The following is a 25,512-nucleotide window of genomic DNA, read 5'->3' as shown; positions in this document are numbered from 1 at the left end:
AGATCATTTATCGACCTTGTTTTATCAGCCATATTCTAGCTCTAATTTGTCCGTTAAAATATGAAAATTACAAATGGAGGAGGGGAGATTTGAACATGACACGCAGTCCTTGACATGTTTGATGTTTCACTGACTTTGTGATATATAATTATATATCCCGTGAGACGTGAGTCCGTGAATCCGTGAGTAAAAGTGTAAAAGATGGAAGAGGAGGAAGTGCATATTTGTGTGACAGAAAATGGTGATAAAATTAATAATTTTGGTGGAGCAACTCAATGAGCATTCTGTATCCTCGTGACTGATTTTTTTTCTTTATCCTATTTTAGGGGACGGTGGTGGGGTTTTGTTCAACTTTTGGTACTACATATTCCTTTTTATAGTCTAGGCAAAAGAGTAGCTTCAAAAAAGCCTTGATTTGGGTTAGATTCGATTCAATTCAATCCGAGTCATATTCGGATCATAAATTAAACCAGATCGTAAGATTTTATTTGGTTTGATTTAATTCGAGTCATATTCGGATCATAAGTTAAATTGTATGGATCACAAGATTTTATTTGGTTTAATTCAACCTCGAGTTATATTCAGACAATAAATCGTCCACATTCCACTAATGACTCGTGTAGCTAAGTTGGATTTTAATCCCGTAAATCCCTTAAATATTTGGTTGTCTTTCTTGTGAGAAAATTAACAATTGGTGTATTCGACGACTTTGTCCGTTGCCTCACAAGTCAAACTATATAAGTCTTCATTGATATGGGAAAGTGAATATCAACTAACTTAGTTTTTTTTTTTTAGCAACACTAACTTAGTTGGTTTATGTTTTAAAGAGTGATACTCAAGACTTTAGATGAAATTCTGTCCATATTTTTTTTTAATATTCACTCTCAAAAATATGCACTGCTTCTCACAGAGCTTTGTTGGACGGTCGGTTAATTTTAAATTACACAGTAATTAGGAGTATTATAGGTGGACAATTTTCCTCATTAACATAATAAGACAATTTAAATGCTCTGTTCGAAAACAAACAAACATGCTTAATAAATAAAAATAAAAATAAAAATAAAAATAAATAAAATATTAAACCAAGAAAAGGTGACTGTAATTGTTTGGGGTCCCATTATTCGAAATGAATAGGAGTATTCTTGAAGTTTAGTCGGTGGTTGAGTGAGGTGGGAAAAAAAGTTTTGAACCCTTCAAAAATCAAACAATAAGTACACTTTACCCCACTTAAATTGTCAGAACATAAAATCATTTCTATCATCCGCTCCATTTTCTGGAGTTACAAATATAAGATATTCAATTATTTTTATATATTTCAATGCGGCCATTTTTGGTAAAAGGGGAGGAGAATTAAGATGAAAGGAGAAACTGCATTGATAACTGTTGATTGCTTAAGAGGCAGATTACTAGCTGAAAGGGCTTCTTCTAGAGCTGCTGAACACAATGTTGAGCTTTTGGCTATTAAGGTATGTAGATTCTGTTTATGAAAACTTTTTAATGATTCTGTTTTTTGTGATTTTGGTCAAACCTATGTTGGTATGACGGGGATCTGACACGGGTATTTGAGTTTAATGAGTTTGAATTTGTGAATCAGTTGAGTGAGTTAGAGGAGCAGGTAAAGATTGAGATGAAGTTGAGAAGAAAAGCAGAGAAGAAGCTAAATTCCCTGAGAAAGAAGCTTGAATCTTTAAACATTCCCATGAATAAAAACATTGAGGAATCTGAATTGAGCTCATCAAATGCTTCTGATGATGTTTCTTGCATGTCATCGATCACTTCAACAAGTTTTAATCAAGAAGAAGATCATCTTCTTCCTGGGCTTCAAGGTTCGAAATCGAGCTCGATTAACAGTGAAATTGCAGAGGAAATTACAGAATCTGAGATTAATTTGGTGCAAAAACGCCAAGATCAATGTGAGCGACAAGAATTGGATGATGATTGTCACGGGTGAGTGGCATAATGTTTTAAGAAATTCCCTTTTGAATTTTCAAATTTAATTAGTATTATTATCTTGTTTTCTAGTCAAGTACGGAGCATAAATTAACCACCACCACCCCCCTCTCCTTCTTGCATGTGAGATGTAAGTATTACAATTTTTTGTATGCATCAAATGGTGTTTTTATGCCCTTTGATGGACTCTCTCTCACAGTATTTCTTGACATGGTTTGTACATGTGAGAAAAAATGTGCTCTAAAAAAATCCGGGTGCACCTTAGAAGTACTACATGACACAATCGAGTTTTTGATGTTATTCACACAAGTTCATTTGACTTCCTTTTTTGTTTATGCATATGAAAAAATATAGTCATGTAGTGTTTTATTAAATTCATCTCAATGAATAGTCTTTAAATATAAACTTTTTATAATTTTTTCTTATCCATAATAAAATATATTAATATTTGATATCGTATATTGACAAACGTGTCTAAATAATTGTGACATTTAAAAAATAACAGAGGAAATATAAAGAATCCATTTTATTCAAAGATGTGTATAAGATTTTAACACGACGCGGTCCACTCTCATAGGTGTTTATTCCTCCAATGATGTTTTGGTAGTTAAAATCGAGAGCTTGTTTATGACAGGTCGCAGGTTTAAATTCTCCTCCTATGTTTGTAATTTGTGTTTCCCTTATACTCATTCGGGAAAAAAATTACTTTGTTTTATTGATTAGCCTAATTATAAGGAGATTTAAACAAGAGTTTCTTAGTGCTAGTCTTGTTGTTTGATTCATGGAAGTTTCATCTTTGTTGAGGGATTGAGGTTGTCACTTGTTAGGAATCATGTATTAATATGTACTCCCTCCGTTTCTTTTTGTTTGTTACGTATTCATTTTAGAGTGTTTCACAATGTTTGTTACGTGGTAGAATCTTTTCTTTTATAAATTTATTATATTGTCATATTTTGTGCCAGTTTTTATGTGTGCTTTTCCATCATTGGTTCATTTTGATAAATAAAACAATTTTATTGGTTGTTGGAATGATTAGTGGATTGAGGTTTTACTTGAGTCCGGATCCTCTAGAGTCTTAATAAAACTCTACAAGGTAGATTTGTATCTAAACCATACATTTTAAAATCAATGGCTCATATTGATGAGAAAAAATAGGGAGAATTTTGGAAAGATAATATATAAACCATTGATTTTTCATTCAATGGTTGAGATGCTCAAACTCTACCTTGTAGAGTTATTTTAGAACTCTAGAGGATCCAAAACCGTTTTACTTGGGTTTATTTTTTCAATAAAAAATACAAAAATCTTTAATATACGTTAATAAACGTGCAAAAGTCCAAACGTAACAAACAAAAAGAAATGGAGGGAGTATTAATTTATGTTTGTCCAATGATGTGAATTACTGAAAATCATAAATCAAAACTAGTTCTCCAATGCTACAATAACCAAATAGAGGTTTACTTAAGCAAATTGTAAAATAAGACATTTTTTGTTGTACCAAATTATTTATCAAAACTACGTAAAAAGCAGGATAATTACGTAACTTACATGACGAATAAATCTAATGGGTAGTGCATGTTCGAGTACGTTTCGTGTCAAGTCAACTTCGTATTTTCTCTAAGTAATTTTGTATTATGTCGTGTCAATTTCGCTAGTTTTGTCGTGTCGGGTCATATTAAGAAATCTTCAGTTTTCAAACTTTTTTCAAACAAACAAACACTAAATTTATAAACATTACAAGCAAAAATGTTTGAAATCTTCCAGATTGAAGCAATTAGCGTTGGAGGAGAAAAGCAACAATGATGAAATAGAGGAGGATGAAGATAAAAGTGATGTTGATAATTCAATGGCGTTGGTTACAATGAGCCCTATTGTTGAACCGGTCAATTCTTCATCAAATGGGCCATTGCCTTTGGAGGTCAAAAGTGAAAATGTGAAACAAGTCCTTGACAACTTAAAGCTCATTAGAGATAATCTTCGAAACTCGTTGGAGCAAAGGCGTTTTATTAAAGTTGCCTAATCTTTTTTTTAAATGATATATATGCAGGATATAGGACTACAAATAAGCATTTAATGATCTTTTAAATTAGAATTAATTTAGAAATGTATGATAAAATTGCGCGTCAATCAGTATTATTAATACTCCGTATTTAATATTTCCTCCGTCTTTTAATACTCGCAACGTTTGGACTTTTGTCACTATTCATATAATCTACTTTGACTATTCATAGTGTTTTTTATATAAGATAAAACATAGTCATGTGAGATCATGTTAGATTCGTCTCAATGAATATTTTCAAAATATCAACTTTTTATAATTTTTGCATAAAGAGAGTTTAAAATATAAATGATCAAAGTTGTGCATTGGCATGCGTGAAACTTACAAACGTTGCGAGTATTAAAAGACGGAGGAAGTATAATATAAACAAATATTTTTAATTTTAATTTTCTTTATGTATGGCCTTATGTATCATTTTCCTTATAATATTCAACTATGATGATTAATTAGTAATTATCCTTCCTACTAGAAATGTAAGTGGTTTATCAACCTTACAAGGTGCAAAACAAGAAGATGATAAAAAGGAGATTTGGAAGTTATTGTCATGTGATATGTTCGTTGCATATTGGTTCACTAAAAACAATGAGATCTTGAGTTAAATTAAACAAACGACTTTGCTTTCAGACGCATGTACGGACTACTTTGAGTAAACTAGTGAAAGCATAACGTTCATACGGATTACAACTATATAAGCCTTTGCCTGACCATTGTTAACCATGTGTAAAAAAAATCTTCATCCTTCTCTCTCTACTCATTTTCTCACTCATCATTATCTTTTTTTTTCATTGGTATTTTATTTTTCCACACCTCCCTCTTATCCATGAGCAAAATAAAATCACCTCACCCCTCTCCCTTAACACACTACTTCTTTCTTTAACAACAACAACAATAATAATAAAAATAATAAAATAAAAAACAGAAAATTAGAAGATGAGTAATTAAGTTTTTGGTAATTATAGTTGTAAATAATCAAATTAGAGTGATAATTTTTTTTGGTTAAATTATATCAATATGGATGTTTATTTGTAGATCTTAAAATTTTATAAACGATGGTAATTTTATTTAATTTTTTTATGAATCAGAAATATAAAAAAAATGGCATTTGAAAAACAATTGTTACAAAGACTTTCATGGCATGCCACATGGCACGTCATGATTGACTAAAAATTCCCCATCCAAAAGCAAAAAATCCCCATGCCATGGGGATTTTCATTTTCCCCCACTCCAAGAGCAAAATTTTCCCCACCATTAAGCCCCAAAATTTCCATTTTTCCCCAAGTGCAAAAAAAAAAACCCCACCATTAACAATGCTCGAACCAGAATCTTTTAACTTTTAAAAAAAAAAAGTTTCAACTTAATTTAGGCTTTATTATGTTCATCTTATTTTCATACTCCCTCTGTCCCTTAATACTCGCACCGTTTTGACTTTTTGCACTATTCACATAATTCACTTTGACCCTATTTTATTTTTAGTATATGAAAACAAATGTTACTATATAATATATTGTTGGATTCATCTTAATATATATTTTCAAAATATTAATATTTTTCTAAATTTTCATAATATGTAGTATAAGATATTGGTAGTCAAAGATGTGCATTGGCAAGCGTGTCCAACAGAAACGGTGCGAGTATTAAGGGACGGAGGGAGTATATTTTAGAAAAAATAAGTTTAAATAAGATACGTTTGGAAAAAGCAAGAGCTACTCAGTTAATAAGTTATAACTAAAATAAGTTCAGATAAAAATACAGATAAGTTAAGTTCATAATACACATGTAGTAGTCTAGTGACAATAAGTTTATAAGAGCATCTCCAATGGTTGTAGCTAGGGACTTGCTTGCAATTTTTAGAAATTCCAAGCTACTAGCTTGACCATTGGAGTTGAAATAATAAATTAGCTTGGCCAAGCAAATTAGCTTATTTAAGCTAATTTGCTTGAAAAAACTTGGCCAATGAAATAATATTAAATTAAATTAAATTAAAATATTGATTGACAAATATGACTACAATAAATACCAATCTAATAGCTAACCACTAGGGTACTAACTAGCTAGAAAGGAAAATAGCTTGAAATATTATGTGGCATGACAAGCTAATTTAGAAATTAGCTTACCATTGTAGATGCTCTAATGCACCTTAATAGATACTCCGTACGTAGTTCAGTTCAATTCATTTCACATTGTCATTAATTAAAAACAGATACTTCATCCATTCGTTAAATATTGCACCGTGTTGACTTTTATATTTTTCAATACACAACTTTGCTCTTAAGCTCTCGAATTATGCATAACTAAATATTATAAAAAAAAATGAAATATAGAAAATATATATTGATACGAATTTACAAGATCTTGAGGAGTACTGAGTACATGATTACATATTTTCTTTTATATATTTGTATATTAGATGGTCAAAGGCACAACGTGAATAGTTCAAAAATCAACATAGTACGATATTTATGTAACAGAGAAATTATATAATTAAACACTTGGAAAAAAGAAAAAGAGTAACAATAGTCATGGATTGAAGAATTAATGACGGAATTTAAGCAAAATAAATACGTAGTATTTTGCAACCATCAAGATTCAAGATTGATGGATCAAAGTCAAATGAATTAGTTATTGATTGATAACTACTAAGCTAGTAAGCTACGTGCAAACATTCATTCCAAGCAATACAAATTCTATTAACGCCGTTACAGTTGATCAGTTGTATCGTAGCTAGGGGTGTTCATCGGTCCAAACCCGGAGTGGACCGATTCGGACCGGATCGAAGAGCGGAAATTTGATAATTTAAAATTCGGAGACCGTACTAGATATGTTTGGACAGGACCCGACCGGAGAAATCTGTCTAGAACCCGGACCAGATCGGTTCAAACCAGTTGTAAACTTATTGCTATATTTTTTTTGCTACAAAAGATAGTAAAAAAGGAAAAATATATATAAAAAAACTAATTGCGTAAAGACTTTTTTGGAAGGTAAAATAAAATACCTCACAATATAGTGATATTTGCAACACATTAAAGGAAAAAATTACTCCTACTTTTTACTCCATCCGTATTTATTTAAGGGATACACTTGCCTTTTCCGGCCGTATTTATTTAAGAGATACACTTGCTATTTTTAGTAACTTATCAACCCCACAATCTAATTAAATAATACATCTAATTTACCCTATGACCCACTATCCTATTAAACAAATAATTTCATAAACTCACCCCACCTCCCACCGCCAAAAATGACATGGTCCCCATTTAATTAATTATTAAAATATCTATCCAATCCCATTTGCTTTATTATTTTATTTCATTCAATTTTTTTCTTAATACCCGTGTCCGACTAAGTGTATCTCTTAAATAAATACGGAGGGAGTAAATAGTTTACATTATATTTTTTAAAGGAAAAACCGGTCCAAAATCCGATTTTAAAGGGTTTTGGACCGGCCCCGACTCAAGACCGAAAAATGATATTTCTCGACCCAGAGACCGAACATATTATCTTCGGCTCGATCCGGTTGGTCCATTTTTCAGATCCGGATCGGTTTTTGCACACCCCTAGTTGTATCATTGTATGTCCATCCGGAAGACGTTTTCCTGTTTTCTCTATAAAATATGGGAACCAAAAAAAAAAAAGAGAAAACTAATTGTTTAGGTGTCTCTTTTGAAGGCTTATCTGAAATACTCTTAGATTTTACTACATAATTTTACATAATATAGTAATTTTTCAACATATTAAAGGAGGAGATTAATCATTTTAGTTGTTTGTCTACATGTAACCGGTTTTGAAAGGATTTTGGACCATATTGGACCAAAAATCGACCGAAAGACTTGCAATCCAGCCCGGTCCATTTTTTCCTTTCCAAACCAATTTTGCACCTATGTGTAAAGACTTGAAATGGTGTGATTATAGTTAGGATGATGACGTTATTACACATTTACACCATTTCTTGCACCTATGTCATGATACCGTTCAAGTATCATATTCTAGTGACGAGTCGGACTCTTCATTATTCTAGCAGTAGATGAAATCATGAAATGTATGTGATTATAGTTAGGATGATGACGTTAATTTTTCCTATATAAAATGATACAAGAGTTTGAGAGGAACTTTAAATCAACGTTGAAATTATCGGATAAAAATTGCATGTTGAAACCATTTAGATAATTATACAAAGTTAAACAAACATGAATTGAAAGATGAAACATGCAAATCTGACAGTTTTACTTCACCTACTGTATTTGCTTTCCTACTCTTAAACTTTTTTTTTCCCCCAAAATCTGATGGTTTTTGGTTCTTGTTTAAAGCAACCCTGTTTTAGAACAATCACAAGAAAGCCAAGTACACAACTATGAACTCTTCAATTTGTTCCAATGATGTTCTGAAGAAGAAACACTTCATTAATTACTTCTATTGTAGTTCTTCTTTCCAAAGTTTCTCCCCTTCATAAATCCATGCTTTTCGAGCTTTGAAGATGATCAATCAACCAGTAAAGCCTCTTGTCTTTAATTGGGAGGATATATCGCGTACTGAACACAAGTAATGGTTGTTTAATGTTCATCAGATTGCATAGATTGCATTAACAGCAGAATCTTCAGAAAGTACATCAGTATGATCATGAAGTGATTGAGTAGCAGCTTTCCTTGATGATTTCTCTTTCCTCCTCACTTTTCTGATCCTTTTATACTTAACAACAAAATAAGTCATGGTACCAAGCACCCCTCCCATAACCCCTGCACCTAAAATAGTAACAAAAACAGCAGCCCACGCGTAATGTCGTCCTACAACTATATAAGATGATGAAACAAATGAAACACTAGTACATACTGAAGCCAACCACATCAACTTATTGATCACTTCAACCACTTTCCTCTCAGATTTAGTCTCACCCCTCACCACTGTTATCTGAACCACCACCACCGACAAAGATGTAAAGAGTGCAATCGCGTTAAAGATGAAGAACACCTTAAATGAAGTTCTGCTAGCCACCACAGCTGTTCCTGAATTATAATCCCCACCTGGAACTGTAAAAATGGCAGCGAATGCCACAGTTGCGAAAAGTACTGCAACAACAGTTACTGAGTTTGTTGCATTGTTGATTCCTTCTCTGTGTAGCTTTTTTAACTCTTTGGCAATTCCGTTTACATTTTTGTTGGTTCTTCGAGTTTGTTCAAGTTGAGAGTGGACATCTTTTTGGATTTCTGTCACAGTTTTTCGAAGTTCATCCCTTGTCTGGTTCAATTCGTTAGCTTTCACTCCACCATTTCGCATCAGACAATCCCTTATCTCTGTTATTTCTACTGATAGAGGTAGCCCTTCTGCAATATCCATGGCAGTTTTCCGGTCTCTTGTCAATGCATTTACATTGGTTTCTGGTAGGAGGAGGAGTTCATTGACTATCTGCACAATGCAAACGATTCACTATTCGCTTTCTTTTAACCTCCAAAATGCTATAACTCGATCCATGAATGTCAAATAAATTACTCACTGGAGAAATAAGTCAGTTTATTGAAAATTTTAAGATCACTATTGCACTTATTACTTTGATTTTGGTAAACCAACTACCTTAAACTATGTTTTTGTGTTAGAAACATTAAGACTCCGTTTGGTAGGGTGTAAAATGTTTTCATGAAAATCGATTTTTCCCTTTTCAATCATTTTATGTTACGTTGTTCAATAATTTTCCATAACTCCCTCAAAAACGGAAAAATCTTTTCCATTTGAAAGAGAGGGAAACCACTTTTCCTCCTCCCCCTTAACTCCCTCTCCTTTCTTTACCTCAATCTTTGATCATCATCTTCTCTCATTAAGGAACCAAACAAATGAAAACTAGGCGATCTTCTGGATGGTCCCAGACTCTGGGTTGAAAAATATATATTTTCATGAAAAATCATTTTGCATTAAAAACGTTTTACAACAAACCAAACGGAGCGTAACTCTTCACAATTTTCTGAGTTCATGTTAAAACTAAGATATCTGTTTCATTTCTTAATCGTTTTAAGTGATTCAAAACTACAAGTAAGGAAGTTGAGTAGAGAAATAGTTACCTCAACCCGTTTTTTCCTGGTTGCTACATGCAACGCTGCGTTTCCAAACTTATCAAGAAGCATGACAATGGTGGGATCTGCTCGAAGTAACAACCTGACAACTTGAGCACTATGACCTTTGACAGCCATATGAAGTGCAGTCTGTCCTTTCTTGTCAGTTCTTTTGGCTAGTTGTGGATCCTTCTTCAACAATGCTCTTACAATGTCTACATGCCCTTGTCGAGCTGATAAATGTAGTGCGTTCTTCCCGTTTGATTTAGGAATCTCTAGTAAGTTTGAATTTTGTGACAACAACACTTTTACTACTCCTAGATGACCTCTAATTGCTGCAGATATTAGAGGAGTTGCGTTGGATTGACCCAAAGTGTTGCTTAATTCTGGTTCACAATCCAATAACACCTGCACAATACCTGTATATTTATATATCGTACTTGTTAATACAAGATTACAAGGTGCTTGAACAGCAAAACAATACTCAGAGAACTATCTTATTTATTAGCATCACAATAATCGCATTAACTTAACATGAGAATAAACACATTTATTTTCTACCAAAAACTATGGCCTTATTTGGCAATTAACGGTTAACCGTTAGCTGTTAGTTGCTTTGACTAGTTAATTGAATTAATTCTATTTTTGTATAAAGGGTTTGGTAAATTAGTTGTTACATGTTTGTCATTTCATGTGCAAAATGACCATTAAAGACATTGGCTTGATGTAGGACAAAGTTGTCTTATGGCCACTTGCTCAAACTCTAATGCAAAATTAGTTTTTCATCCCAAATCTCTTTTCCAAACCTCACATAATCAAACACTAGCTCCAATTAGCTTTCTAAAATATTAAAACCTCTAATTCGCCTCAGAAAGCTAGCTATTTTCTCCATAACTTGATCTCATAATCAAACACCTTACTCTCACGTTAGCTTTTTGAAATAATCAGAGCTCTAATTCACACCCAAAAGCTATTCGATCTATCTCCAAATCCCTTTCACTTACATGAATATACTTTTTCTAGATAAAAAAAACATGAACATTTTCATAATATAGGCAGTAATATATGTTAATGTCAACCAAAACAGTTTATTCAATTCATACCTTCATGACCTTGGCCGGCTGCAACATGCAAGGCAGTGAACCCAACTTGATTCTTAGCAGAAATGCCTTCAATTGTCGTATAAGGCAAAAGAGCCTTCACCACATCAATATGTCCTCTCTCCGCAGCTCTAAACAACGGTGTTTCACCAAGCTCATTAACCTCATTAACAATGGCGGAACGTATATCTTCCAATTCCGTATCAAACTCAGCCCCATTCATCGTTCCCATCATCTGAGCATCAATCTCCTCCAAAATATCCAGCACCACCTCCACGTCACCTCTCTGCGCCGCAAGGTGGAGCTCCGTATCCTTATGCTTCCCGGTGACCTGTTTCACATACTTCCTCTTTTGATCGACCCGTTTCCCTGACTCGGAAAATACTAACGACTTACAAGAGTCGGATAACCCTAAAGACTTTGCTGAACTCGATACAACCAATGCTTTACCAGTATTCGACATTATAACCGTACGCGGTGTCGTTGATGGTGAGCTGTTGTTATCGATGTCGAATGATCTGTTGCTATTAATCGTCAAGATGTTTTTGAAAGAAGCTGACCCTAATGATCGGCTGACGGATTCAGGTGACCGTTTCTTCTTACTTGATGATGTAGGGCTGGAAACTAGCAATGTCCTTCCTGAATTATTCGACATGTAAACTGTTCGGGATAATGGCGATGGGGGCGGAACAATGTCGCCCATCTCTAGATCCCTGTAATCCTCCTCCATTTTTCGTTCTACCGAGTTAGGTTAAGATTTTCCATTATCGATTTCTGGGTTCATGTTCATCGTCTCTGTCGGAGACCGGCGATGAATAAGATCGGAAATGAAGAGATCGGCCGGAGAATGGTGATCTGAGGCTATTAGGTTTTTGCCTGGATTTGATGGTGGTGGTGATTTTTGAGGATTTAATTTTTGTTTTTCTGTTATTGTTATGCAGAAATGCCATATTAGCGCGGCAATTTTGGGGGAAGGCGCAAAATTTAACTGCCATTCCAATTAATTTTAATATTTTTGAAAAGTTGTTTGGTTTTGTTTGTGTTCACCACATTTCACGCCGGTTTTGTTGACGACTTGGATGGCAAATACTGAGTAATGGTTTTTCTTACTCTCCCATCTCGAAATACTCGAAACGGATTCACTTTTTGCACTATTCCCATAATTAACTTTGAACCTATTTTATTTCAAGTATGTGAAAACAAATGTTAGTATATATACGGAGTATATAATATATTGTTGGCTTTATCTTAATATATATTATCAAAATATTAATATTTTATAAGTTTTTATAATATGTAGTTAAAGATATTAGTGGTTAAAGTTGTGCATTGGCAAGCATGTCCAAACAAAACGTTGCAAGCATTGCGGGACGGAGGGAGTACAAGGTAAATAAAATTTTTATTATTCACTAATTTGTGTACCACAAGGTCCACAATACTTCCTTTTGTTTCTTACTAAAATTGACATTCTTATTTATATGAATCTATATATATATAGAAAATTCGTACTTCTATCATTTTTTATAATCAATACTAGTATATGCCCGTATTATTACACGGGACCTATAAAAGAATATAAAAATCTCATAGACGATGATGTTAACTACAATGTTTATTGTGTGGAAAATCAATAACGTATCTAAATATTAATGCATGTGTTTTAAACAAAATTTAAAACCCGAAGTAAGAAGCTTATGTAGGAAAAATAACTCTTGAGATCAAGAATTTACGATTAATAGTCATATAAGATGTTACCCGATTATAAATCATATAGGAAAAATAGTTGCGCCGTGGTATGAAGGCCACTGACTTAGAAGCAAATTTCGCCACTACCGGTACAGGCTCTCAAGTGACGAATGCCCCCCAAGGTTAACACAACTCTCCTTCAAATCCGTGCACCCGAACTTAAAAGGTGGAACTGCTCAAGAACTGCTCAGATCTCTATTAGGGTTTAAGGTTTGTGTTTAGGGTTAATATTACGTGTGTCGTATATCTATTTTTACGAAGCACCCAAGTATATTATATATACTCCTCGACAGCAATTATGAATAATAAGAAGTTTTGGTTGACCTTTTCTTTTCTTTTCTTAATCAAGGAGCAAATAGGAAATATAAGATAGGTAAAGTATTTTGCTACCTTCCAAACTCTTGCACCTACGAGTTTGCTTTTCACTCGCAATTAATCAGAGTGTTCCACGGCTATACCGTGACAAACAAACCTCAACCACAACCAAGGTGGGAAAGCAACTGATTATTTAGGGAATAAAGGTTAAACACTCTAATTTTATTTTTTTATTTTTGCATTACAACCAACAGCTTAAAAATTATCAAAATTAAGTTCTAGATCAATGATGGTCCAAAAACATTTGATACTAATAAAATTGACTATGTGGATACTATAAATGGAGAAGGAAGACTAATTTTAAAAATTAATTACTTTAAGAGCAACATGTTAATTGTGATTTTGTTAAGATTTACCATGATAGTCTGCCACAACTATCACAGATGCACCTAAAACATGATCCTTTTTCAGCTCATTGAATTGAATGAAAAAAAACGGCCTTAATCAATGACAGACTTATCCCATAAATTAGTCTCATGTTTCCAATGTTTTCAAATAATATAAAGAGTAATAAATCATTTTTGAAATTACTTAATTTGTAAAAAATAAAAACAACCACGAACATTAATAAAATTCTACCTTGTGCTATGTGTTGCACAATAACTCATTCTCACAGGAATTGTCTACCTACTCCTACAATACTTATTTCGAACACATAGAGTACCAGGACAATTGCATCTGAACAAAAATATATAAACGGTAAGATAATTATTAGACATAAACTATTAATAATATATGTTGAACAATGTCATAAAATTTGCTCGTGCTAATGCATCACATCTATATTATTAATATTAACTAAATGGTCTGCTCGTAATTTTTCAAACCAATAATGTGAAACCTACTATCCGAAGATTGGTTCACTGGTTAGTGATTAGGAATTACACAAAATCGTTTGCAAATTCACAAACTTAATGAGTTACACAAATTCCCTGTTAGACAGCTTGAATTGATGAACCCATTAACATAAACACAACTTTTTAATTTTGTGAAGTAGCTAGACTCCATATTGTAGACATGTCTGATAATGTTCTTTTTCAATTTTTGTATTGTGTAATCTGTATAATTCGATATTTTACCATATATTTCTGACAATATTTTATAGTGAATTTTAAAATTGTTTTCTAATTATTTCATGTCCAATATCTTGATTATTTTTATTTCCAATATAGTCTCCCAATTAATGTGCGTGAAGACTTTAATTTGTTGATTTGTTTTTTTTTTTTCTTTTTAATTGTTTAAATTTCTTAAATAACAATGCAGGAGAGATAATGATTGAGGTTTTGGAGCCCTCGTATTCCTCATTACTCCGCTTTAATAATATAGATTCCCTATATAATTCATTTTTTTGCACATTTTTTTCCATAGTTTCAAAAAAAAAAACAATCAAGTGGTTTGTAAGGTAAATATAAAATTACCAAATCGTTTATTTCTTAGTGATAATTTTTTCCTTTTCATTCAAAATGATCTCTTTAAAATCACTCATAATATAGAAAAGTAATTACATAATCCACTAAAGCAACTAATCTTTCAAAAGTTGTTTTAATAATCTAGACATGTTTGATATGTAAATATTAAGAGTTGACAACGGATTCAAATAACATTTATAATAGATCTCAAATTCGAATCTCCTCGCCTCGACACAATTGCACGATTTGCACCCAACAAAAATAAGTTAATAACCGTTTACGTTTGGAGTTGTTTGTTTTGACATTTTAGTACTCCGTATGTGGTAAGGGTAACCGTTATGTAGGGGTAATTACCGTTTCCCCCTCAAACAATTGCACCGCCCCCTCTCTTTCTCTCCCTTTCCTTCTTTCTCCCCTCTATCTTCTTTGACCGTACTCCCAAATTCGATTGAATCTCAAGATTTCACCGTTTCTGTAAGTTTTCTACTTGTATTTTTTCATAATTTCTTAATCTTGTTCTTTCAATTTATTTTTTGAATTTAATCAACCCTAATTTATAAGTTGGCTGTTCTGCTTCAAATATGTTCGTATTTTCATCTATATTTTCCTGGCCTTTGGTTAATATTGGTGTTTTCGTTCATTGATTTTCATGTATTGTTGAATGTTAAGTAAAATTTCACTGTGTTATTGAGTTGTTCAAGAATTTTCTATATTGCATACCACATGCTCGATGAAATGCTCAAAAGAGTTTGATAATTTTTTTTGAAGATGTTGTACTCCGTAGTTGATAGTGTTCTTCGTCTGTAGCAGTGAGAAAATGGGATAGAATTGAGATAAACGAGTTGGATTATAACACATTGGTGTCTATACAAAGCTGCATAGCATCTGGCTTGTTGTTCATGTAGCTGCCTTGTTGTTCAATTGTGAGGTCTCCCTAAAATAACATAAAAAATAAATACCATCACTCTTAATAAAATACTGGTTGGAGAAAATTTTTGCTGCTCGGATTCAATCGTTCCCTTTTGAAATATTCTCGCCACATGCAAGCTCAAAGTTCCTATCAACTGTGTTTATTAGGGGGAATTAATCCTTGAAGAATTTAAACTTAATAAATAAACCCTAAAAAAAGATAAAAGAGTGCCAAAAATGGTTTTGGACCCTCTAGAGTTCTAAAATAACTCTACAAGATAGAGTTTGAGCAATATCAACCATTGAATGAAAAATCAATGGCTATTATCTTTCCCAAATTCCCCCTATTTTTTCTCATTGATATCCACTCCTTGATATCCCCTTCCCACTAATATGAGCTATTGATTTTAAAATGTATGGTTTAGATACAACTCTACCTTGTAGAGTTTTATTAAAACTCTAGAGGATCCGAACTCGCCAAAAATATTAAAGATATGGAAAGAACTATAGGAAAATCACAACCTGTCTAAGGAGGGATCGCTTTTTTCTTCTTGGTTGATAACTTGATATGATATGATATTACTCTGTACTTAGTTTAAGTTGTTGACTGGCCTTAGTATGTGAAACTTTTCATTTTGCAATTTAACCTATCACAATGTAGTCGATCTTAAGTCATGACTTGTTTAAAGGTTGTACTGGCCAGATTTTTTGTAGTTGTTCAATGCCTTACTATTTTGGATTCATCTTTGTTTGGGTTTTGTTCTGCTTCTTATGTAATACTGTATATGGTTATTAATAATGTTTAGCTGTGAAATACCAACTCTGAAACTACAAGCTAGGTGCAGATTGATACAATGATACTCCGTATAACTTTAATTTTGGTACTTAGGAAGATCAGACCACGTTGGATCATATTATTCATATCATTGTATATGAGAACTATAATTTTTCCACCTTATTTCAACCAAACAAAAATTAACTAAAAGATCTGATCACCTTATGTGAACAATATTTATTTCACAATGTCAGTTTATTTTCAGACCAGAATACCATGATTAGATCAAATCATTGTTTTCTTAGAAGGCTTATATTCATGGTACTTTGGGACTAAGGCTTTGGTACGTTGTTGCATTTACCTGTTACCATTTTAGACCATACTAGAATGAATTGGACCTCATCACTTTAGGTGAACTGAACATACACTTAGCCTCACTCGTTTTGATTGGTTGACTAGGTTTCAAGCTGCTTTAAAGGGGAGGGAACCCTTTACAGTTTTCTGACCCTTATAAAACCACATTTATTGTATGCCCGTGCACATGCTTCAGCTGGCCGTTTATTAGAACGCCCAAAAGTGCACCCTTCCTCTGTTTTTCTCTCTCTAGTCTTTATCCCTCTGTCCCTCCAGTTCCCAAATTGCTCGGTTGTGTACCGCTTCATTCCTCCAGTGTGATCTTTTTCATCCTCACCTGGCTACCTTCACATGGAGCTACCCTGTATGTCCAATATTCCGACCTCTGGCCTATTTACTTCTCATTTTTCTTCTTTATTTGTTATCTTCTTAATCGTTAAATAGGTACCAGACTTCTCCATTTATGGATCAAATCTGTGGCTGTGGATGCAAGTTGCATTGCTGCATGTGTTTTGTCTGTTATCCTATAATCATAAGGAGCACCTTGAAGCTTTTGGAGATTGTGATAGGAATTCAAAGTTAGGATATAGCTCTTTTACAGTCTTAGTAGTTTGGTATATAGCTTTTTTACAGGTCTGTCAAGTAGGAATTCAAAGTTGGGATATAGCTCTTTTACAGTCTTAGTAGTTTGGGCAGTATCGTGGATAGAAATTTCTTCCCATCAGCATTATTGTACCTCCTGCCAATAACCTCTGAATTCTGATACAGTTTAGGCTCATTTTTAAGAATGATTTGCTTTCACATATTCGCTTCTCAAGTACAATGATTTGCTTTCACATATTCGCTTCTCAAATAGGTGTCACGGGATAAATGAAACACTAGTGCATACGACATTTGAGTTGATCTCATGCAGTCATGCTATAAGTAGAAGTTATTATCTGCATCATCCTATCTTTTCCCGTTCCATTTTGCTTTTCATCCTTGTATGGGATAAAGTCTGAATCAATTTCTGCTGACTTGGTTAATGTTTCTTATAGATGTTGCGGTCTATGTCTGATTCAAAATCATGTGCAAACAATGAAGCAAATCTATAGAAAGTAAACACCCCTCATAAATGTCTGGGTAGCCCCATTGGTTACCATGCCAATTGTGAACTTTACTGCTTGTAGCTCTGGTTAAGTCTTTGAACCAATATTTTCGGAATGGAAGGAACATGTTGTGATAGCAACTTGGAGTCTCTGTCAGCTGGCGTTTATGATTTGCCTGGAGAACCAGCTGTAGTGATTAATGGTGTCCCTGATGTACCTGTTGTGGAGGATGGCAATATAATCCAAGGCATTGATCTAGCAGACAGAACACCAAGTACCGTAAAACTTTGCAATTCTGCTTCTGATACTGGAAAGCGAAAAAATACTGGTTTTGGCGAATGGCTAGAGGGAAGAAAAGTAGAAAAACTATTTGATGGGAGATATTATTTGGGTAGAGTGACTGAATTTGACAAAGAATCCGGGTGGTACAGAGTTGTGTACGAGGATGGTGATTTGGAAGATCTTGAGTGGCATGAGTTGCAGGATGTGCTTCAACCATTGGACATAACCATGCCTCTGAAATCATTAGCATTGAAGATGATACACAAGAGCCAGAAATCTGAACCTGGAATTGAGACAAATGTAGCTACGGAGATAAAACGTGGGGGGAAAACTCGGGGTCGTAGAGGTAGGCCCCCTTCAAGGAACTTGGTCGACACAGATTGATGGATGTGTAACAGGCAAATGGACTAAAAGACAGCAACTGGCTGAAATGCAAATTGAAAATTTAGAGTAGCTACCTCCTGATGGTTGGAAACTTGGGATTATGTTGTCTTTGTGTTTCTTTCGTCTCTTTTTTGTGTATAGTGGTGGCTGAAATGCAAATTGTGTATCAAGATATATTGGTTTTAGTTGAGTCATTGCATCATTTGGATGAACTATCTTATTAGCCTTGTTGATTATAAAGATCTGAACACTAGAGATTGGCAAAAAGAAAAAAAATTGTGATAAGTAGGGTTTTTTCTTCTTACCTAGTAAAAATAAAAACCAACATAAGTTGGTGGAGTTCGTGGGTACTCACCTTTTGACTTGGAGGTTACAGACTTACAGGGTTGAGCTCCATCAACTGCGAAATGCTTGGGAGTGACTCAAACAAAAACATGTGTAGTTGGACTGATTAACTCGTGATAGGTGCTGATTTAATAAGGTTCTTTCTTTCTTACATATTGAAAAAGAAAACATACACACCTCCTTATTTTTTTCTTCTTTTTCCGTTCCAAGGCTGGTTAATAATCATCAGAACAGGCTCTTATACAATGTCCCACTCGAACCTAGAGCAAGCCGACTCTCCACTATATGCACTACATTCTACATATGTTGCCACTAGCCACTTAGGATGTGAACCAACCGATCCCAACATCGAAAGCGGTGAGAGTGAGGTGCATCAAGGCCGACCATCATGAAATTGACATTCCTTATATTCTTATTTAAAAATTATTAGGTCATTCGGATGTTATTTTCCCCTATAGTTAAGTTAAATACTCCGCCTATTATTTGTTAAGGATTAGTTTTACCATCACTCCAACAATACAACTTGGGACTCTAAAATAACTAAAAAGGAGAAAAATCGTATAAAAATTTAATGCCCAAATGTGTTTTTTTTCCTCTAAATGTATTTCGCCTTTGTAACTCAATGTACAATTGTATTTCTTTTATAAGTTGTAAGTATAGTATTATATATAAAAAAAAATTATACAAATAAAATTACTCAAAATTTTAGTTCAACAATTGTTGGTTAACCAATTTTATTTTTAAACTATATATATAATGCAATTCATATTATTCTCGAATTGCATACTCTGTATATAAAAAAAATTATAAATAAATTTAAAATGAAAAAAAATAAAAAATCAAACTATATGCAACACTCCGGGGCATCGCCCGGAACACTAATTAGTTCATCTGTAAATCACCGTTCAACAAGTTCCCTGTTAAAAAATTACGGAAAAGTATCATTAATATTTGTTTACTTGATGATGGCGTATTAAACCCTAGGTTGCACCAAAACGGATGTGGACACGGACACAATACGGGTACGGGGATACGCCATCTTAGAAATGACGGACATGGGGACACGGGAAATAATATTAAAATAATATAATATATCAAAGAAAATTAAAATCATTAATAAAATAATGCAAAAAGTAACTAAATTTATTGACGACATTCAAATAAGAAAATTAAACTATACTACAAAAAATGACATGATAATCATCTCCTCTCACATCCCTCATTTTTTTTCTTCCTTTGTAATAACTTTCACTCCTCCTAGAAAGTAGACGGAGATTGTTGTGAAATGTGAATGAACACCAAGCCTTCATAAACATAAGATCAGATTCATATGATGGATGGAGTAACCCACAAAGGAGAGCGTAATTAATGTCATGGTGGCTTGTGAATCCGATCTATATTTATGAAGGTTGTTGATTGCTCAGGAGACCTTCGAATGAATTGTAAAAAAGAGATAGCAATCTGAAATATTAATTTATATTGAAATATGTATTCAAGACGTGTCCATCGTGTATCCGGTCGTGTGTCTCGTGTCCTAATTTTTAAAAAAAAAAATTGGACACGTGATTTTGCATGTCGGGCACATATTTCCGCGTGTCCAAGGCGTATCGGTGTCCAATACGTGTCGGACACGGGACACGGCAGCCTAATGGCGTGTCCGTGCTTCCCAGATTAAACCTACGAAACACAACGGTTGCACACGATATTTTCCACTCCACGTCTAACTTAAATTTAAAAAAAGAAAAAAAAAAAAAAAAAAAAAAAAAGAGAAAAAGCAATGAAATGAAATGAAACGCTTGAGCACTACTGAGCAGTAAGGCGGGTCTTGTAACTTTTCCCACTACATGTATGTCAGTATGTATATAGCGCTCCTCGCTTAACCGCTCCAATTTCTTCTTTCTTGCTCAACAAAAGGGGGTTTACAATCCATTTTATGTAAACAAAATCTGGCAAAAAAGGACACATTTCCTCAAATTCCCATCGATTTTAGCTACCAGGTACTGTTATTTTCTTCTTCCGTAATCAGTTTCACTAGCATCTTTCTGTGTCGCTCTTAATCTTTGATCATAGCTTAAATTTTTTGCAGGGTTTTTGTGGGATTAAATTATACTCACAATGTTAGGAGTACAATGCAATGAAGAAACCCAATACCCATCTTCTGAAATTTCCTCCGAAAATCAGGCATTAACTGGTGAAACTGGTAATTTTAATAATTTTACTTCAGATGATGAATTTGTTGAGCAAACTAGCTGTTCTAAGATGGATTTCACGTCCGAAGTGAGTTATGCTGCAGAAACCCTATTAGTAATGGCTAATGATGTTTCGTTTCCATCAAAAAACGATGATTTTGAGAGTGATTTTGATTCACACGATGGAAGGAATTTCAGGGGTTTTGAGGAAGTTGGGAAAAAACTGGGTTGTTTAAGGGATGATGATTGTGGACTTTTATCAAACAGTTTGGATGCATTTAGTGGTGGTAGGGAAAAGAAGAGGGAATTTAAGATGGGTTGCTCATATTGTGGTTTAACACATTTAGGAACTTGTTGTAATGATGGTGGTGATACTTGGACTAGTAAAATTCTGTATAGGAAATGTCAAGGTGGAGATGCGGATTTGATTACACCCAGTGTTCACAAAGAATGCTCGTTTTCAATCATTCATCTGTTATCTGCTGTACGCTTGGCACTAGTTTCTCCTAGTTGCAATGCAGGAAATGATGACAGTAAGGAAAATCTTCTGAACTTGGATCATGAAGTTTTATCAGTTGGTGAAATTGTTGAGAAAGTGAGATTAAGACCAGGAGATACTCGAATTCTGCAATGTGAAGCTCGACTTGTGGACTTAATCAGAGGGTGTTTGAGGATATTTTCTTCTCATGTAGCAAAAGGGAGGAAGAAACTAGTGGTTTATGATAAATCTCGGAAAGGGTGGTCATGGGTTGGTCCAATTCCTTGTTTACCATCAGAGAAGGATGATGATGATGATGACGACGATCATTTAGCCTTGTGTGCACCTAAAGTTTGGGGTATTCCAAAGAATGGGTTGGTTAAAATGGTAGATTGTTTTGCTGATTGGCTTAAAATCAATCTGAATTCCCTTAAACAGCGCGCTAACCTTCCACCTCCTCCATTATCAATGAGTTTAAGTAAGATGAGTTTTAAGGAAAGATTTTCATGTCATCTGAGAGGAAAGGGGTGTTCTCCTACTATAAAACCATGCATAAGTGAGATTAGAGCCTATTTTCACGCTGAGGAAAGGGTTCGATACATGACTCCTGACAAAGCATATGCTTATACAGCAGCTGATGGGAGGAAATCTAGTGTTGCACCTGTAAGAAAAAGTGGGGAGAAGATATCAACAAGAGCAAGAGATCATAATTTACTGAAATGTGATCGACCTGCAAGTATTACAATCCTTACTATTGTTAGAGATGCAGCTGCTAGATTGCCTGGTGGAATTGGTACAAGAGGTGATGTTGCTGTACTTGTCAGAGACTCACAGTACCTTGTGAAGGGTATTTCAGATGAACAGATGAGTCAAGTTGTGAGTGGGGGTCTTGATCGTTTGCATTATGAACGAGATCCTTGTGTAAGGTTTGATAGACAGAGAAGGCTTTGGGTGTATTTGCATGGTGATAGAGAGGAAGAAGATTTTGATGATACTGGTAGACAGTCCACGATTATACGGTGGCAATCCAGACTCGGATAGGATGTTACAGAGGAGGAGGTGTGTATAGGGGATACAGATTACAGACAGACAGACTGACAGACAGACAGTAGATAACTAAATATGAACAATGGAAGGAACAAAGGAAAATGCATAATTAGGAGTTTATGCATCGAAGACGATCTCTGTTATAGGATACTGAAGGTAACTGAACTATGTTCTGCTTCTTATTACAGCTTACATTATTTACTCGTAATTATAAAACCATTATATATATACCACATGACATTGTTGAATTGTGTTTTGTTTCCTTTTCCTTTCAACTCATCCACCTTAGTAAGTACCTTACCTGGAATATCATGACAGTAACGTGCTTAGTTATCTCAAATTCTTATAAATGTGATGATATGAAGGGTAAATCACATGAAAGGAAAACGTAGCAATGGTGCAATTATTATGTGACTGGGCTAAGTTTTAAGGTCACTGAGCTCGTTATATACAAATACAATAAAAAGGGGGGTTTATATTCTAACTGAGCTCATTATACACGAATACAATAGTGGTATACCAGATTGTTGTGTACCAATTCTCAAGGGTCGACTAGGAGAATATAGGAGTTACTTTACTTTATTTTGTTGTAAATGTGGGGTTTTCAAGGCAAAATACCAGCTGCCAAAAAAAAAAAAAGGCAAAATACTAGAACAAGAATAAGACCGAGTTTAGGAAATCATTGTGCCGTGGTAACCAAACTACTACCTTGAAAACAAGATTCAGTGCAATCGGAGTGCACAATTGTATTCGCCGATTCGTTCTCTAAGGTCTACATAACCTCAAGATACAAAGATATTTTTGGGTGATAATATGGAGCTACATAATGCCTAAAAAGAATAAAGAGTCAAAAAAGCTTGAAGATATATGAGTAAAAAGTTTCTCATAAAACACAAGGGAGAATACATTTAATGTTCTCTATCTCCACTCAAAGAAGTGAGAGATTATATAAAGGATGAGTGGGAAAATTAAACACTCATAATAATGACAATTAAGTTTAATGACAATTAAGTTTCAAGAGTAATACAATAACTCATAATAATGAGAGATTAATTATCTCCATAAACATGGAGAATAACCATCAAGACCAGAGAACAAGTGTTTACATGCATGGTTTAGTGAAGGAATCAAAATAACCCAAAGAAGCCAAATGACTCAAAGAATCCAGTGACCATCATCAATAGACTTAAGTATGATTATGAGAGTTTAGTAACACCCTTAATCAAGAGGATCACCACACAACTAACTCAATATAATCAGAATAATTATGTCACTTCAATCATCGGTCATAAAAGAGCTTGCTACAAAGGAATCACAGGAAAGCAAAGTCAAACGTACAAAGTACAATTTTTGGTCTCCGCTCGATCGGGCCCGGTCGGGCGCGAGAGTAATAGTAAAATAACTAAGTATATTCACCCGATCGAGCAAAGTAACCATCTAGTTTCACTTTGCATGCGCGCCCGGTCGGGCGGCAACCGCTCGGTCCTTATCGGGCGGACCTTTTTCAAGCTTTACTTCCAACATTCTTTTGATCAAATGACAGAAAGAAGTATTTTTTCCATTCCCAAGCAGAGGTACCTAATACACGAGTACTTACTAGATTCAATACGATATGCAATTCGCTACTTAATTTGTTAAACTAGGTCGAACTTACCACTTTTGTCATTACTCAGTACGTGAGGGACTAGAGTATTAGGTGCTGTGTTACTTCGACACTCCTCTTTTGGGCTCATACTCGTGTCAACCCGACACGACACTGATCCGGGTATGGAATCCGTACCGGATCCTTGGCCGGTCAGTCAGACATGGCTAGTCAGCCCCTGCTTTAAGAAAATTTCCAATCTAGTTTTAATTAACCCTAAATCTGTTAGTTATGAAAAATTCACTTTGTTTTTTGTTTAAAGCATGGGGCTGCTTTCAGAAAACTTATTCAATTCCTTTTTTCAAAAGAAATTAATTCTTATTTTCTTTTTCTTTAATTTATTATTTTTTCTAGTAACTTTTTTCCATGTCTCCATACTCGTGTCTAAAATTAGGACAGGGTCCCCGTGTCTTGAAATTTTATCTTTACCTGGTCCGACACTCGGATCCATACCGGTGTCCGACACCCGTATCCGAGTCCGAATAACATAGATTAGGTGTCACTGATCCCGACTACTTGTATACGTTTAAAGGTTAGATAATTGACGATTTAATTTGTTGCTAGCTTGTGATCGAGAAACTACTCGTATTGTTCTACGAGAGTTGATGTATGAATAATGTACAAGTAGTTTTTTTTTTTTTTTTTTTGAGGGAATGTACAAGTAGTTAGGATGTGTTTGATTGTTATTGTTAATTATTTCAAGTGTTATATTAAGAGGATAATTCCAGGTCCCAAGTATCTTGCCACGAAGGGCACTCATGACTCATGACTCATGAGACAGTTGGATAACACTATGTCTTTATGTAGTTCATACAGCCATGCAAGGCATAGTACAATTAACAACTTTATTGACAATGAGATGGAATCTATAACCTTACCCTCACTCCATTCCTAACTTAATTAATTGTATCTAGTCAACCTAAACATGTCCAAACTTGTATAACTTTATGTAGTGGTGGCGGATTTTGAACTATTTTATGAAGAGGGTCGATAGAATAATTATGTAATAGTATGAAATTTATACATTTTTATATTCAAATTTTAGGGGGGAAGGGACGAAACTATAAAACACTGCAGAAATTTTCACCCGAAGAATCGAGCCCACCCAGGCCAAAATGAGGAACCGTCACTGACATTATTGACTCGACCTATTCTGAAACATAACCATGATCGACTTTTTATATTACAATTATCTTTATACCCAAATATCACCAAACTCGAACATTTGAACCAAAATCAAACAAAATGTCTTTTCTCTCTAACAATATTTTGTAGTAAATGTATTATTGAAAAGATCGAAAGAGCTTTCCCGAGGAAATTGGATGAAACCTTAATTAAAAGGTGA

General features: G+C 34.2%; 4 protein-coding genes across 5 annotated transcripts; 3 read left to right on the top strand and 1 right to left on the bottom strand.

Moving 5' to 3' along the window:
* Positions 1-1,107: 1,107 nt before the first annotated feature.
* On the top strand, positions 1,108-4,106 carry LOC110786666 (uncharacterized). Its single transcript, XM_021991227.2, has 3 exons — positions 1,108-1,466; positions 1,595-1,947; positions 3,715-4,106. Exons 1-3 carry the CDS (start codon positions 1,356-1,358, stop codon positions 3,968-3,970), a joined length of 720 nt encoding a protein of 239 aa, XP_021846919.1. The 5' UTR covers positions 1,108-1,355; the 3' UTR covers positions 3,971-4,106.
* A 4,064-nt stretch (positions 4,107-8,170) lies between these two features.
* Positions 8,171-12,374, bottom strand: LOC110786675 (ankyrin repeat-containing protein ITN1). Its single transcript, XM_021991237.2, has 3 exons — positions 11,148-12,374; positions 10,054-10,463; positions 8,171-9,406 (listed from the first exon to the last, which is right to left on the bottom strand). The coding sequence occupies exons 1-3, from the start codon at positions 11,872-11,874 to the stop codon at positions 8,567-8,569; spliced, it is 1,977 nt and encodes a 658-aa protein (XP_021846929.1). The 5' UTR covers positions 11,875-12,374; the 3' UTR covers positions 8,171-8,566.
* A 2,614-nt stretch (positions 12,375-14,988) lies between these two features.
* On the top strand, positions 14,989-18,681 carry LOC110786707 (dirigent protein 17). The gene is made up of 2 exons (XM_021991278.2): positions 14,989-15,148; positions 17,750-18,681. The coding sequence occupies exon 2, from the start codon at positions 17,915-17,917 to the stop codon at positions 18,464-18,466; it is 552 nt and encodes a 183-aa protein (XP_021846970.1). The 5' UTR covers positions 14,989-15,148; positions 17,750-17,914; the 3' UTR covers positions 18,467-18,681.
* A 1,883-nt stretch (positions 18,682-20,564) lies between these two features.
* Positions 20,565-22,758, top strand: LOC110786706 (uncharacterized). 2 transcript variants are annotated; one of them, XM_056838198.1, is made up of 2 exons: positions 20,565-20,808; positions 20,882-22,758. In XM_056838198.1, the coding sequence occupies exon 2, from the start codon at positions 20,927-20,929 to the stop codon at positions 22,517-22,519; it is 1,593 nt and encodes a 530-aa protein (XP_056694176.1). In that variant the 5' UTR covers positions 20,565-20,808; positions 20,882-20,926; the 3' UTR covers positions 22,520-22,758. The 2 variants fall into 2 exon arrangements, with proteins under 2 accessions (XP_056694176.1, XP_021846969.1); XM_021991277.2 differs by having other exon boundaries at positions 20,566-20,808; positions 20,898-22,758.
* The last annotated feature ends 2,754 nt before the right edge of the window (positions 22,759-25,512 follow it).

This window comes from Spinacia oleracea, chromosome 1 (assembly GCF_020520425.1).
Source record: "Spinacia oleracea cultivar Varoflay chromosome 1, BTI_SOV_V1, whole genome shotgun sequence".
Classification (NCBI taxonomy): domain Eukaryota; kingdom Viridiplantae; phylum Streptophyta; class Magnoliopsida; order Caryophyllales; family Amaranthaceae; genus Spinacia; species Spinacia oleracea.
This window is presented reverse-complemented; position numbering and strand designations above follow the sequence as displayed.